Genomic DNA, 17,063 nt, shown 5'->3' on the forward strand with positions numbered 1-17,063 from the left:
ATACGTATTCACGAACTAGGAGAGAGGTACTGTCCTGACCCATTTACAGAGGCCAACGTTCCCTGTGAAACACACAGCTGCATGGGTAGCACCTGTCAGAGCCACTGCAGAACAACCCTCAACCTTTCAACGACAGGAAGCCCTTTGGGTGGCTTTCTCTCCACTGAGGTGTGTGTACGTGCGTGCATGTGTATGTGTGTGCGTGTGTGTGGTGTGCGTGTTTTGAAGGTACTGCATGAGTAAGTGATGAGATCTTCACATACAAAACTCCCGGCCTGAAAACCTCACTCAACATCCTATTGTTTCTTATTTTCTCTCCAAAAGTAACGTTATATTTCTAGTTGCTGTTTTTGATAAGATTTATATTTGATGAAGACTAGGTCTCTTAGTCATGGATAAAGCTGCTCTGGCTGCAGACCAGTGACATTGCTGACACCCTGTTGAAGAGCATTATATTAGGCTTAAAGTTTAATGAGGTAGGTCTTAAACTTTCTATATAATGCATCTATATTGACGTGGTTTCCCTTTGAGAGCGTAATTTGAATCAGGATGTACAACAATGTATACAATTGTGTTTTACAGTAAATGAGCAGTCAACAAATGTTTAGGCTATAGTCAATATTGAGAAGAAGTTTAATGTACTGAAAAAATTACATTTATCTTAAAAGACAATACAAAATACAGGGGGTAACAGGTAATTTAGGTAAAGATTGATGAAAATTAACATCTGGTTTGGTAATTGCAAATCTTGTGGTTATTATGCTTTTATTACAGTTTGTTGTTTAAGGTTTTTGTTTGTCAGGAAGAGATCTGGTGACCACGAAGGTCCTTGTGATTTAGTATCCATCTGTATAGCACGTAATTTAGTATGCATAATATGCGTTTGGAAAATGTGATGATTTCATGAAAGCAGAAACGCTCAAGAGGGCTACTATTTTCAGAGCAGTTTGACAAATGGAAGGACATCATGTTGATGTAATGCATTAATACAGGTTCGTCATACCACTAAAAGGTAGCCTAAAGAGCAGTGTTTAGTGTCTACCTCTGTGTAACCCTTCTCCAGCCTTCATTATAATGACCTTCAGGGTGGATCACACCACACATAGCATTTCATGTGAAAGAAACATAAATGCCTCAACAAATGCAGCACAATGTAATGATAATAAAGCCAACCAACCAAAGCCACACACTGTGCCTTGAGAGGAGGGTAGCCCCTCAGCAGCTGAATATGATTAAGAGATTAAATCAAGAGGGCATTCACTCAATGGAAAATATTGACTTTGTTTAGATGACTTTCTCTGAGAGCCTGTCAGACAAAGGCAGGAGAGATGTCACCCAAAAGCGACCCTTCTCGTCCCCCTCCATTCCGTCCCAGTGTAGGGGTGGACTGTTGCTAACGGGGTCAGGCTTTTCCGGGCCCGTCAGATTTTCTCACGGATTTGTGCCCTCGGGACATGCGGCGACTCCAACTAGCCCACTGACCCTGTTACGTGAGCCAACCAATGGGATTGGAGCATGGAGCGGGCCTGAGAACACAGGGTCATACTGTACTGCTGAGGGGTAGAGCGCTCCATCCGCACTGAGAGCATGGTTTAACACTGGATTCGTTTTATTTGAAATATAATCACATTTTCTCAAAACAAATCTGGACTATGATTCATTCCCAAATTAAGACAAATAATTATAACACGAAATGTAGATCACTTGGTTTCGCAAACAAAAAAGGTCACATTGAATTATATCAAAAGCATTTCTCTTCACTGTATCTGTCACCAATGTAATTCTGTCATATCCCAGCAAGCTGCACAGTCTATGAATGAGTTCTTAGTCCCATGCAGATCCTCATCACACTACTATGAGACGAGGCGTACATGCCAATGTGTTGGAGTATTTTAGTTTGACATCCTGCTAAACTCCGCTGGTTGTTGTGTATTGATGTGAAGCTACACAGAAACAATAATGTAGGTTAACATCCTGACACAATTTCATATTTTTGTCTGGTCAAGATTATAACTTTATTTTCTCACTTCAAAGATTTAGTCATATCAGGACATCCTGAGTTGTTTTTCCAGGGCTGGGGATTTAAGGGATATTAGATGTTTACAGGATGTTAACATAAAAGACATTAGTTATGCTTATTAATGTTAATTCATTTGTTTATGTACACTCTTCATTTGATTGATTTGAGTTTACATTTCCAAGTGATTTGAGGTTGAACAGCTTTTCAATTTTTAAGAAGGTAATATAATAAGCTACAGCTATCTAGTTCACAAACTCTCTTGGGAGCCAAGTCTAAGTATGGGGCAATAAGCAACTATTTTGTTTCAATCAAGCACATAAAAAAATCATACTTTGTCAATCAATCTCTTCTATTATGTAGTGATGTAAACTGACAAACTCTTGACTATGTTTCAGGTAAAATGGGATGCAACTGTAGTTCAGATTATGATGATGACTGGGTAGAGAACCTAGACGAAGTGTGTGACAACTGCAACTGCCCGATTCCCACCCAGTCGGCTAAACCGGTGAGTGTGTGTGTTTGTGTGTGTGTTTGTGTGTGTAGACAGCGGCATAGCGTCTCGAAGTGGCTGGGGAAGTAGTGTGGAATGCGAGGAAGAGGGTGTGATATTTTTACGTGGTCTCACAAAAAAGAAAACAACACACAATTTAATTGACATATCAATGAATATAAGTTATACAACCACGGTCTACCTAAAAGTGCCAGTCAATGCTTGGGAATTGTTGCCTGATGACTCGCACTGAATTATTTCAATGCTCTATCGTTCGTTACATACTTCAGTCTGAATCTGCCATCATTGAAAGTCGTTTGTGGTAACATCTTTGCAATGAAAACAAAGGAATCAGCAATTAGATTGTCTCTTACCAATCAGAGTATCAAAGCCAATTGCTTACTTCGAAAACACTGCTGGCTCTGGCCCAACCGATTGTATATTGGGACCAATCAGACAGTCCGAAAGTGTTCACATTCTAGAGGGATCAGGAAAGGAGTCAAATCCAGACTCATTGCGGAGAAGAAACCGATGTTTGTGGGCGTGGCGTTTGGCAGGAACAATGAGGGAGCTCTATTAATGCGGGTTAGCATTGATTGCATTTGTTTTGAACTTAGTGATGGGGGGGGGGGGGGTGATATGGACGATATTATATTGATAGTTGACTCTGAGTATGCATTTTTTAGGTAGTGATAGCTAGCGCTAGTTGGCTGTACCTGCTCGAAAAAAGTAATTTTTATCCAATAGCTTGTTCTCCATCTGGTTTTTAAATAGTGAGCCAACATGTTCTCAGCACTTTTATTTCCCTGCCTGATCAAAACTCGTTTTTACATTTTAGTCATTTAGCAGACTTATCCAGGGCGACATAGAAGAACAATTAGGGTTAAGTGTCTTGCTCAAGGACATAGACAGATTTTTCACCTAGTCATCTCGGGGATTTGAACCAGTGACCTTTTGGTTACTGGCCCAACACCCTTAACTGCTAGGCTACCTGCCGCATGCTGTCTCTTGTCTCTCTGCATCAGACATATACAGTGCCTTGTGAAAGTATTTACACCCCTTGACTTTTTACCAAAACAATTGCGTTACAAAGTAGGATTCAAATGAATTTTTGTCAATGATTTACACAAAATACACAAAGTGAAAGAAAAATTTAAACATTTGTAAAACATATATATATACAGTATATATAAAAATAAAACACTTATATAATTTAATATTACATAAGTATTCAACCCCCTGAATCAATATGTTAGAATAACCTTTGGCAGTGATTACTGCTGTGAGTCTTTCTGGGTCCAAAAGAGCTTTGCACACCTGGAATGAACAATACTTGCACATTATTATTTTCTTCAAGCTCTGTCAAGTTGCTAGACAGCCATTTTCAAGTCTTGCCATAGATTTTCAAGACGATTTAAGTCAAAATTGTAACTAGGCCACTCAGGAATATTCAGTGTCGTCTTGATAAGCAACTCCAGTGCATATTTGGCCTCGTGTTTTAGGTTATTGTCCTGCTAAAGGGTGTATTTGTCTCCCAGTGTCTGAGACAGGTTTTCCTCTAGGATTTCACTATGCTTAGCTCTATTCTGTTTCTTTTCATCCTAAAAAAAAACTCCCTAGTCCTTGCCGATGGCAAACATCCCCATAACATGATGCTGCCACCACCATGCTTGAAAATATGAAGAGTGGTACTCAGTTATGTGGATTTGCCCCAAACATAACGCTTTGTATTAAGGACATAAAGTACATTTCTTTGCCACATTTTTTGCAGTTTTACTTTAGTAACGTATTGCAAACAGGATTAATATTCTTTATTATTTTCACTCTGTCATTTAGGTTAGTATTTGAGTTAGGAAGTACAACTGTATTTTTGCACTGACTGATTGATTCACCATCCAAAGTGTAATTGAATAACTTCCCCCAAGACAGTACCAATACAGCTGCCCTTCTTTGCAAGGCATTGGAAAACCTCCCTGGTCTTTCTGGTTGAATCTGTGTTTGAAATGCACTGCTAGACTGACAGAAAATGCATGGGGTACAGATATAAGGTAGTCATTAAAAGAATCATGTAAAACACTATTATTGCACACAGAGTAAGTCCATGCAACTTATTATGTGACTTGTTAAGCAAATGTTTACTCCTGAACTTATTCAGGCTTGCCATAACAAAGAGGTTGAATAATTATTGACTCAAGACATTTCAGCTTTTCCTTTATAATTCATTTGTACACATTTCTAAAAACATACTTCCACTTTGACATTGTGAGATATCGTGTGTAGATCAGTGACACAAAATCTCAATTTAATCCATTTTAAATTCAGGCTGTATCACAACCAAATGTGGAAAAAGTCAAGGGGTGTGAATACTTTCTGAAGGCACTGTAGTGAGCAATATGTTTGGAAAATGAAAATCGCAGTAATAACGCCGTATCGGCACCTAAGTATCATGTTAATATCGTATTCTGAGGTCCCTGGCAATTCCCAGCCCTACTGGAACCAAGCTGCCTCTATGGCGTGAGCTAGGTGCCCCGTTTTGGTTGACGGCGAAGTCGGCTTAAAACAAATGTCATGTAGGTTAAGCATGTGGAGTAACAAGTAGGATTCTGTGTGTTCACATACAGAAGTGATTGATTTTGATTAAAAAAAGGCTTTATCTGTCGACCCAATGAAAACTATTTTGAGAATTCGAACATATATTTTATGGAAACGAGATGTTGTATGTTTCTGAACGATGCTGCCTTGTTGACAACATGACCGAGCGGTGCAGATTACTGTTAGATTTGAGAAGGGCACTCCTCCCTCACCGCTTTTGCATGTTCACATCACGGGCCATAGCCCGCTGTACTTAATCAAACTCTCTCAATGATTCTGGGTAGCTAGCAATGGGAATTGGCAAATTACATAATTTGGGGGAAGTTGGCTTTTGTGTGTGCAATTAATTGGGACTGTAACCATTCACTAAATGTTCTGTTTCACTTCCTCCCTCTGAATTACAGGAGATATACTAGTAGATTTGAAGTAGAGAATAGCACATGTGAATGCTATGTTGTTGTTGGCCAGTGTGTCAGCACAAAGTAAACATGAAGTAAAACCTAGGGTGTCTTTAAAAATCTTCTCTTAATATCGTTCCTCACTTTAAGGAATGTATGGTTTTTACCTCAGGTCAAATTTCCCATCATGACAGTGTAAACCCCCAGACTTTTCTCTTTACTGTTTTCATGCAAGTAACAGCTTGAACTTCTATAGTTTGTACTCTGAATGAGAATCTTTGAATTCAGGAGTGGAAACCCAGGTTATTTTACTGACCCTGCTTTGGTCTCATCAGTACACAGATCAACTGATCCCCTACCCCTCTCATCTCACGCCTCCCTCTTCCCCTCTACCAGGTATGTTCTTATACATGAATATGTGGGTAATTATGTGCCTTCTGCTGGTGGATCAAATCTAATCATTATTGTTTATGTTTTCCTCACCCATGCTGGTTATGGTTGTACAGATAGCCTGGTGATTGCCATATACAGCTATGAACCAAACCACAATGATGACCTGGGCTTTGAGAAGGGAGACAAGCTGAAAATCCTCAATAAGTAAGAATAGGGATGGGAGGGTTGTGTGATGCAATTTACTTTTTAGAGGATGTGATATATTTGTGTAGTTGTGCAAAAGTGTGTAGTTGTTTGATGGAGTATGACACATTGCCAGTGCTTGAAAAGTATGAGATAGTGAGTAAGTGTTGCTGCGATGTCTGCTGTCCAGGGATGACCCGGAGTGGTTCATGGCAGAGTCTCTCATCACAGGCCAGAAGGGCTTCATCCCATACAACTTTGTTGCCCCCCTGAACTCAATGGAGATGGAGACGTAAGTAAATACAGTTGAATTCAATTCAAACTCAAATAACTGCATTTCATTTCACTTTAACTCGTGCAGGAAGCACACACATACATTACCCAACATCGTCTCACTCAACCAAAACCATCTCCCCATACTCAACCACCTTCAAGGGAAAGGGATGTGGTTATGTTTGAAGCTCTATGCCTGTTTTTGTGCTTCAGATGGTTTTTCAAGAACCTCTCCAGAAACGATGCCATGAGGCTCCTGCTAGCTCCGGGGAATACACAGGGCTCCTTCATGGTCAGAGAGAGTGAGACAGCCCAAGGCTCCTTCTCCTTATCTGTCAGGGACTTGGATCCCGACACTGGAGACACAGTCAAGCACTACAGAATCCGGAACTTGGATACTGGTGGTTTCTACATCACCGCAAAGATATCCTTCAACTCCCTGAAAGAGCTGGTCCAGCATCACTCACGTACGTGCTATGACTCACATCCTGTCTGAACTCCTGGAGCTATGACTCCAGTCAGAACACAATACATCAGCCAAACAATACAGAAAGCCTTGGTACCAAATACCATTATCATACCATCCATAGTGCACATACACCTTAGCACAGTCTTTCTCAAAAATGTGAACTGTATAACTTGACGTTATTCAACCTTTAACCCTGCCTGTGTTGCATGTGTCTGCAGGTGAGGCGGACGGTCTGTGCACCCGGCTGATGAAGCCATGCCAGTCCCGCATGCCCCAGAAACCCTGGTGGCAGGACGAATGGGAGATCCCCCGAGAGTCCCTCAAGATGGAGCGCAGGCTCGGGGCCGGGCAGTTTGGAGAAGTCTGGATGGGTGAGCACCTTCAGAAAGTATTCATACCCCTTGACTTATTCAACATTGTGTTGTGTTACAGCCTGAATTCCAAATTAATTAAATAGATTTGTTTTCTCACCCATCTACACACAATACCCTATAATGACTAAGTGAAAACATTTTTTCGAAATGTTTGCTAATTTATTTGAAAATTAAATACAGCACTATATAATTTACATAATTATTCACACACCACATACTTTGTAGAAACACTTTTAGTGGCGATTACACCTGTGAGAATTTTGGGGTATATCTCTAAGAGCTTTCCACACCTGGATTGTACAATATTTTCCCTCTATTCTTTAAAAAAAATCTTCAAGCGCTGTCAACTTGATTGTTGATCATGGCTAAACAGTCCTTTTCATGTCTTGCCATAGATTTTCAAGCCGATTTAAATCCAAAAATGTAACTAGCCCATTCAGGAACATTCAATGTCGTCTTGGTAAGCAACTCCAGTGAAGATTTGGCATTGTGTTTTATTTAGGTTATTGTCTTGTTGACAATTTCAATGTACAAAAATGTCTAAAAACATGTTTTCACTTTGTCGTTATGGGGTATTGTGTGTAGATGGTTGAGATAAAAAAATATATATTTAAAGTCAGGCTGTAATACAACAAAATGTGTGAATACATTCTAAAGGCAATGCACAACCACAGTGGTTGATATTTTCAGATTACCAATGCGTGTGTTGGTTTGCATAGATGCACCTGATATAAAGCAACCAGTTGCTCAATTGGTCCTGTCTCTCTCTGTGTCTGCCAGAACAGCTTTAGTTTAGGCTTTAGTTCTGCATTGTGTGTAATTTCCTAAATACTGCCATCACTGCAGTGCTTGTTTGAGCTGGTAGGGCCCGTTTGGGATTGATGTCAGGTATTAGCTGCATTACGCAAGAGAGCATGCTGGGCTGAAGTTCTAGCCACACCAGAGGCTCTCTCTATATTAGTTCATATTACAATATTTGCTATCACCTCCCACTGTGACCCTAAAATCAACCATTAAAAAATAAACTCCAGTGTTTTGATTGTGATAATATCTGCTGATGTAATCTGATCACTTCACACTAGTTTTCCAGTGGAGGGGGAGATTTCCCTATTGTCCAGCTCCATGTGTGTGAACACAAAGCGACATTCAAAACTATCCTGCTGTGGGACTTTTTTATTTTCCTAATCACTCCTTCATGCGGTCTTGGCAACATACAGTATTTGTTTCTCTCAGCGACTGAATACACCAACATCATAGGGGTGATTGTTGTTTGACAACAACAAAAAGTATTCATGCATGTCAGATTGGAAAAAACAAACCACCATTCCTTTTCTCGAAATTATTTCAGTTATAGATAAAAGTAGGGAAGAATGCTTTCAATAACAAATAAAGTTCATTCTCACCATTACAGCATATGCTATAATTCGGCAAATTGTGACCTATTGCAAACTTGAGTGTCCTCAAATCACTCCATTTTACACATTGTATGCTACACTACTGAGTAAAATCACTGTGATATTACTGCAGTAAACTGTATATTTACTGTATCACCAATGACCTTCCTCCATGATGCAGGTCTGTACAACAACCACAGGCGGGTTGCCATTAAGAACCTGAAGGTGGGCACCATGTCCATGGCTGCCTTCCTGGCCGAGGCCAACCTGATGAAGGAGCTGCAGCACCCGCGCCTGGTCCGCCTCTTCGCCGTGGTTACCCAGGAGCCCATCTACATCATCACAGAGTTCATGGAGAACGGTGGGTGTCACTGTCTAGGATTACATTGTTATTAGGCTAATGGTCAATGCTCGTCTTTCAGGGTAAGACCAACTCCTTATACAAAAGGTCAATAACCCTGATCCTATTCTATTCAGTTGTTCTTCTATTCTACTGTACTCTATTCCATGACAGCTGCTCAGCAAGCCTATGCCTATGTCTGTGCCTGTCAACATAGATGACTCTTAATCCCGGCGCTGAAAGAGTGAACAGCTAAAACAGAGTCATCAAGGGAGATTCTAAAGAAACACCTGGAGCAGACAAAAGAGTGTTTTCAGCCAGGATATCGTCATCGGCTTTCGTGATCAAACATGTTAAACTGTTATTGGGTTTGCATGTTGATAAGAGTGAGAATAACAAAAGAGTGGCTTGGGTGTTTACCAGAATGCGTTTCATGAGTCAGAGCCTTTTCCCAGGCATACTGCAGTCCACTGACAATGTTAAATGGTCCAAAAAAGCATTTTTATTATAGATGCAAGATTAAAATGTAATGTTTTCTTATTCAATTATAAGATGAACACTCCTAGTTCTGGCTTAACGGTTATTTACTGAAATGCTCATTCTGCAGAAACGCAGTACAAATTTAACCTTGTTTTTCCATACATCTCCTACTTCAGATCTTCTTAGAGGCTATTTTCAGCCTATTTTGGTGACCCTGCTGCACTTTCCTCAACTTAAATAATCAAATCAGCAAACGTGAACTTTAACTCTCGTTTCCCGTACTAGCCAGTGCCTCTAATGTCAACACACCAAAGGGAAGTCCGTTCTGACTGGAAAAGAGAGACGTCAAATAGGGGAGTGGTGATTCACTGTCTCATTGTTCAGTGATGGGACCTGTGTCCACCCCCATGGGCACGTGGCTCCATTCCAGTGTTAGCACAGACAGACCGCAACACAGCCCCCCCTATTCCCCCAGTCAGACTAGGCTATTCAGCCACTGTCCAGTTACTACTCTCTTTCTCTCTTCACACAAGAAAGAGAGAGGCTGTCTGTAAAAGGGTAGCAAAGCAAAGCCAGACCAATAAAATGGCACCATGGTTACAGGTGCACTGCCCTGTACACAGACTAGCTGACATTGAAAACACAAGTCTTAATACCAGTGGCGTAGCTAGAAATTTGTTGGTGGGTGAGCTTGCAAAAATGTTGATGGGCAACTAACTTCCTGAAATTGTACACATTTTGCCTTGGTGCAGAGAGGAAAATGTGCAGTTTTATAGCTCATCTAATTCTATTCTACACATTTTGCCATGAGGCTGAAAGACAATTTTACATTTTCTAAGCTAATTAAAGCTAACATATAGGTGTGTTTACTGACAAAGGCACTGGATTGTGAGCTGTCTTGTTTGCTAAATGAAGAAATAAAATAAGCAGTGGCATGGTGCATATTTTTTATTTGACCTTTATTTAACTAGCATATAGCTATAGAAGCACAGTGACATATCCTCAATGCGGTCACATTTGTGGCTTATTGGGGGTGTGGCTTTAAGTTAGTTATTTTTGGCAACCCATCCCATGATAGTGAATGTCATTTGAGGTCATCGGTTCTGTTCAATAATTTATATAAAGACGAGATGACTGATATAGGGCACTGTGTCGAAGCCACCGTGCCTCCATATTGGCACTCGCCCACTATTGTAAAATATATTTGGGAAGCTATAGAAATGCATTTATTAACGTCTACATTTGTTTGCCACATTTATTCTATTACAGACACCTTAATGCACTTCTTCGGGATCGGTGTCCCGTCCACGGGACGGTTGAGCTAATGTAGGCTAATGCGATTAACATGAGGTTATAAGTAACAAGAAAATCTCCCAGGACGTAGACATATCTGATATTGGCAGAAAGCTTACATTCTTGTTAATCTAACTGCATTGTCAAATTTACAGTAGCTATTACAGTGAAAGAATACCATGCTATTGTTTGAGGAGAGTGAACAATTTTGAACATGAAAAGTTTTTTTTATTAGGCACATTTGAGCAGTCTTGATACAATATTTTGAACAGAAATGCAATGGTTCACTGGATCAGTCTAAAACTTTTCACATACACTGCTGTCATCTAATGGTTAAAATCTAAATTGCACCTAGGCTGGAATAATACATTATGGACGTTCTCTTGCATTTCGAAGATGATGGTACAAAAAAATACAAAAGAATGGTTCGTTTTTTCTTTGTATTATCGTTTACCAGATCTATTGTGTTATATTCTCCTACATTCCTTTCACATTTCCACAAACTTCAAAGTGTTTCCTTCAAATGGTGCCAAGAATATGCATAGCCTTGCTTCAGGGCCTTCAGTTAGATTTGGGTATGTCATTTTAGGCAAAAACTACTATAGAATTCCATTCATTCCTATGGAGGACTGCTTGTACTGGGGAGTGCCAATTTGGCCAGTGGCTTCAAAGCCTCTCAATGGCCAAAACATAGCATCAGCAATCCACATTGTCTTCCATCAGATAGCGCGTCGATTCTGCACGCACTGTTCTGTCGCATATCTTGCAAAGGCTAATGGGATAGATCAAAAGTATTACAGCTACAATGGGCTGCCATAACATTATAAAATATTACCTAGGTGACATCGTCTGCTGTGAACCTAATTTCTGCCTCAAAATGTTCTGAATTAATCTAAGCTAAAACAATAAATATGTTAATAATGTTTATGTTTTGTTGGTGAGGAAGTCTTAGTCACCCCCATTTTAAATCTAGCTAAGGATTATTTTGCTTCAATGAGCAGTATTTCTGAAGTTTGACTATGGGAATGAAAGCTATCATAAATTTGTCCAACATTAACGTTAGTTTGCTAGCTTGCTGAACCAGTCACTGAAATCATCTTTGACTGAAACGATGCTGCTAACCTACCAGCTACCTACTTCGTGCTCCACATACAATGTTTTTCTTCCAACAAAAGCTAGCTTGCAAGCTACTGTAGCTAGTAGTGCTAATGCTTACATTATTATGAGTTTTCATGAAGCAACTGTTCTTGCCACGAGTCATTGCAGTAGCCTCCCAAGTCAGCTGCTGTGTACAGCAGACCCAACGATAAGATCGTGGAGAAACATGCTGATCTATCTACGGACTGATTTCTGATAACATTCAGTTCCTCTTAATTGTGGGGCTGCATTTCTACAACTTCAGGGCATTTTAAACAGGCTAAGCAAGTTTATGTGAGTGAAGGAAGTAAGCTAGCTAGCTACAACAGTTAGCTACACAGCTGATCAAGTCACTGCACAGACGACCAACTTCCTTGCACAGAATTTGTGCAGGCAAAAGCCACCGGTTTAATTTTTATTTTATCACAATTTCAAACTATTAAATCACTGTCACAACATTTGTAATAATTTAACTAGCTAGTTATTATTCCTATTCGATGGAGAGTCATACGAGAGCACAGTGATTAGGAATTAGGAACTGTTTTCATTTTTAGAAAGTTCAATATTCAAATTCGAAAATGAGTTCCACGTCCAACAATAAAGATTGGTTTAGGGACGAGCGTTGTGGATGAGTGACGCCATCTGACGTGAAACAATGCAGCAATCCAGGGTTTATATACATCATTGGTTCTGTTATATTTATTAATCAAATCCAACTAAACCAGTGCACTGCTTGCTATGAATTATATCTGATGGTGTTTGGGCCTAGCTCCCCAGTGGGTGGGCCTGGTCCCACCCGTGCCTACGCCCCGGCTTAATACAACAACTTATTTTGATACCAGTATGCTCTCTCCAAAAGCCTTCGTCATAATCTCTGACTACAGTTACTATGTCACCTGCATGTTTTTTAATGTGACCCCACATTCCCATCAAAGGTTGTTGTTGCTTTTTTCAAGACCTGACATTAGGAGGGACAGTAACAAAGCACATTGAAAAGGCTCTGTCACTGGTGCAACAACAGCTTCAGTATGTAAGTGCTCTGAGCCAGTGAATGGAGAGCCTTTGTATTGTCCTCTATGAGAGGCCTGTAGAGCACCAACAGTGCCTTAACATGAACTGTTTCTTTGTTTGTGATTCACATGCACAGACACAATTGTTGCCTCTGTTGTCACTAGAAAGGAAGGCTTGATGTTCCCATCCTCTCAATTTGTCCCTCGTTTTTTATCATTGAAGACAATACAACTGGAAAATAACAGGTGTGGCATGCTTAACTTTCCTCGCAACCTTGGCTTATACCGTTCCTTTGGCGCACAGACATCAAAGGAGTCCTTCTTTACTAAAGCACAGGAGCCTGTTGCCCTTCTTTCCTGGAAGAGTCAATCTTCTTTTCTTAACGCATTTCCTGCTGCTTGCCTTGGCTGGCTGAGGTATTGTTCGGTTTTAATCAAACACAATGTAGAGACGGAGGAGCCATGGCCTGTCGAATAGAGGCCATGCATCACGTTGACTGAAGGTGAACGCACTTCCTGAGAATGTTATTTATCCCATTTAAACATCTATTCTGGGTCTAAGGCCAGCTATTTATGTCTGAGACATATCTAAATGTAGTTTTAATGGCAGTGTCATTAATCTTTCTCACAAAACCTTTCACTGAACATAGAGTTTTCTGACTTAATAATAATAATAATAATTCCACCTCCATCAATATTGCATTAAGTGCTGGTGACTGGTAACATCTGTTTATAATTAAACAAAGGAGATCTGATGTAATGCCGCTCAAAACATATGTCATTTTAATAACTTGATCACATTTTGTTACAGGCGCTCTGGTAGATTTTCTCAAGTCGTCTGAGGGATCCAACATACCCATCAGCACCCTCATAGATATGGCCTCTCAGGCAAGTTCCCTGCTCTTTACATCAATCCCAATAGCTCTCTACACTTTTAACGAGTGTCTGTCTCCAAAATTCTCTCTCACTCTTTCCCCTCCATTCGCTCTTTCAGTTTCTATTCTCTGTATGGCCCTCGTCTACAGGAAACAGCTCTTGCTATTATGAGGCTAACTATAATCTCCCGGTAACAATGGAGAGCACTGTGTGAGGTTTACTAACAACCATAAGTCTATACACCTTGTCACAAATCAACACCACTGAGGTGCTCACCCCTATCACAGTGCAATGCTATAGGTGTAACACAAATCAAAGTGACAGATATCCCGATACCTGAGAGACATAATGCATATTCCATAATAAAACAAACCTACAGCCTACTCTAAATCACACTTGCACCAAGCTTCATAAGATCAAGAAAGCAGTTGTATTGCTGTTGGAGCCTCTCGTTCTAGAAGAACAACTTACTTAGAAGTAGTTTACGGCCAAAGATGGGGCCAAAGATGGGAGAACATCTAACATCTAATTACACCAACATCTTATCTAATTGGGCTCCACTAACGTAATATTGTGGTTAAATTATATAACTCTCATATAGTAATGAGACATTGAACCACATGGATGTGTAATGGGGTTACAGGGATTTCAACTAACAAAGCTGTCAAAGCCGCCTGTGGCAAAGGAACAGCCTACTCTATGGATGCACTGTGAACGTATTACGGCAAAAGTATGTTCCTGAGTAATGGCTAGAACACTGAATGACATTCAGCACCATACATTGCGGTAAGCATGTAGATAGTAAGAACACTGAAACAACATTGACCCCTAGAGCTAATGAGTGAAAATTGAGATTTGTTTTACTTCCAGAGTGATGCGTAATGATGATATGAAGTTCATATCACATGCGCACCTCTCGGTTTTCTGCCAAGGGATTCGGGGCCACATGACACATATCTGTGAGATTCTTACATCTGAAATATGCACTAATGTCTGCCTAAACACACACACACACACACACATACGCACATTGACACACACAAAAGCGATGTAGATAGCACAGCTGGGGCATTAGGGTGGGCCGGAAAGAGAGCTGGTTGTTAGGGGTTCATAACCTGCCGGTGAAAACTGGGTGGAGCACTGAGGTGAGAAGCAGAGATCTGACCTGGGGAAGTGGGAACCTCCTTGTCACAGGAATCTACCGCTGCCCTGTCTGTCTCTTATACACACACGAGCACACACAGTATGTATCCTTCATAAATTGTGCCTTCCTGTATTATACTTGTGCCAAAATGTGTATTCTATTCTACTGAGCCAGTTACTTTATGTTCCTATTCTTATCTTTTATTATTTCTTATTGTTGTAACATTGTCGAGAAGGAAGTAAGCATTTCATTGGACAGTGTATACCATGTGTACCCTAAACGACTAATACAGCTGTACACAGCCCATCTGTAAATAGTCCATCCAATCTATCTACCTCATCCCCATATTGTTTTTATTTACTTATTTGCACACCAGTATTTATACTTGCACATCATCATCTGCACATCTATCACTCCAGTGTTAATTTGCTAAATTGTAATTACTTCGCTACTATGGCCTATTTATTGCCTTACCTCCTCACGCCATTTCCACACACTGTAAATAGACTTAATTTTTTTCTATTGTGTTATTGACTGTACGTTTGCTTATTCCATGTGTAACTTATTCCATGTGTTGTTGTTTGTGTCGCACTGCTTTGCATTATCTTGTCCAGGTCGCAGTTGTAAATGAGAACTTGTTCTCAACTGGCCTACCTGGTTAAATAAAGGTGAAATTATATATATTTTTTTTTAAACAAGTATGATTAATTATTTATGATGTACTGCCTCCTGCAGGTGGCTGAGGGAATGGCCTACATTGAAGAGAAGAACTACATCCATCGGGACCTGCGAGCAGCAAACATCCTGGTGTCTGATGAGCTCATCTGTAAGATCGCTGACTTTGGACTCGCAAGACTCATTGAGGACAACGAGTACACAGCCAGAGAGGGTAGCATGACTTTACTTTAAACTAGAAAAAAATGGATGTGCTTGAATGTTCTAAGCGCTTTCTGCAAAGCCATGCACTCTATATACTATAGCCCCACCAAGTGTTCATGTAGAATCCATTGGGTGCTTTTGAAATGAACATGAACCCAAAATTAAACCCGTTTCACTTTTTCTTATCAGGTGCTAAATTCCCCATAAAATGGACAGCACCTGAAGCTATAAACTATGGAACCTTTTCCATCAAGTCAGATGTGTGGTCGTTTGGGATCCTCTTGACAGAGATAGTGACGTATGGCCGTATCCCATATCCAGGTATTTCACTGATGCACCTCCACAATAATCCAATATTATACATGTCTATTTCATATGCATTGCATGTAGACTTGACACACATTCTCCACATAGCACCTGTATAATCCACAAACATCACATACTCTCTACAAAGGTGTTGCCCACAAAACCCCAACACATTGGCCACATTATTAACAAGGCTGCATCCCCATCTCTTGTCTCTTCCCACTGTCAGGAATGAGTAACCCAGAGGTGATCCAAAACCTGGAGAAAGGCTACCGGATGCCCCGACCTGATAACTGCCCTGAGGGTCTGTACAACATCATGGACCTGTGCTGGAAGGAGAGCCCAGAGAACCGGCCAACCTTTGAGTACCTGAAAAGCGTTCTGGAGGACTTCTTCACAGCCACAGAGCGGCAGTACCAGGAACAGCCATAAGACAGACAGACATGGGGAATGGAGAGGAGAGGTCATTAAGGACATTAACTCCAACTGTTAAGACACAGAGAGATATGGTCCCAGCATATATGCTTTTGATACTGTCTATCTGAGAACCATACCTGATCTACTTTCAATACACACCTAAACATTTGTAGGATGTAATTAAAGCATTTATAGTGTGACATTTTTTAAGCTCAAGGAAGATACCACTGTACTTTTATATACTTTGCATTTTTTTTTTATATACTTTGTCATTTCATGTTTTTTGTTCGATTTGTACTGTTTCGATTTTTCTATTTGTATATTTTTTCTATGCGTTTGAAGACTATAAATCCATGGATGATGATGCCCCTACAAAAACCACAAATGTAAGACCTACTCTGTTCATGTATCTATGGTGCCATTGATACATCTTCTTACCCGAAATGCATATGAGATGTCGATGATGATCATGCAATAAAAAGTGATATAAAACATAGAAAAGACTGTAAACAAATAAATGGCAAAAGTAAAAAAATGTTTCCCAACCTGGAATCCAAAACAGTGCTTATTGTGGCGGGATCTGTTTGCAACGCCC

General features: G+C 40.3%; 1 protein-coding gene across 1 annotated transcript; it reads left to right on the forward strand.

Annotated features, from left to right (window-relative positions):
• The first annotated feature begins 207 nt into the window (after nucleotides 1–207).
• On the forward strand, nucleotides 208–17,013 carry LOC109903960 (proto-oncogene tyrosine-protein kinase LCK). Its single transcript, XM_020500996.2, has 12 exons — nucleotides 208–476; nucleotides 2,416–2,525; nucleotides 5,836–5,896; nucleotides 6,007–6,097; nucleotides 6,267–6,368; nucleotides 6,563–6,816; nucleotides 7,037–7,189; nucleotides 8,768–8,947; nucleotides 13,658–13,734; nucleotides 15,602–15,755; nucleotides 15,935–16,066; nucleotides 16,281–17,013. Exons 2-12 carry the CDS (start codon nucleotides 2,421–2,423, stop codon nucleotides 16,481–16,483), a joined length of 1,512 nt encoding a protein of 503 aa, XP_020356585.1. The 5' UTR covers nucleotides 208–476; nucleotides 2,416–2,420; the 3' UTR covers nucleotides 16,484–17,013.
• Nucleotides 17,014–17,063: the final 50 nt, after the last annotated feature.

Source organism: Oncorhynchus kisutch, linkage group LG14 (genome assembly GCF_002021735.2).
Source record: "Oncorhynchus kisutch isolate 150728-3 linkage group LG14, Okis_V2, whole genome shotgun sequence".
Taxonomy (NCBI): domain Eukaryota; kingdom Metazoa; phylum Chordata; class Actinopteri; order Salmoniformes; family Salmonidae; genus Oncorhynchus; species Oncorhynchus kisutch.

Coding starts and splice junctions, on each gene's coding strand:
- LOC109903960 (XM_020500996.2), top strand. CDS start 2,421: ATGGGATGCAACTGTAGTTCAGATTATGATGATGACTGGGTAGAGAAC. Junction 8,948..13,657: donor CACAGAGTTCATGGAGAACG/GTGGGTGTCACT, acceptor ATTTTGTTACAG/GCGCTCTGGTAGATTTTCTC. Junction 13,735..15,601: donor TCATAGATATGGCCTCTCAG/GCAAGTTCCCTG, acceptor TGCCTCCTGCAG/GTGGCTGAGGGAATGGCCTA.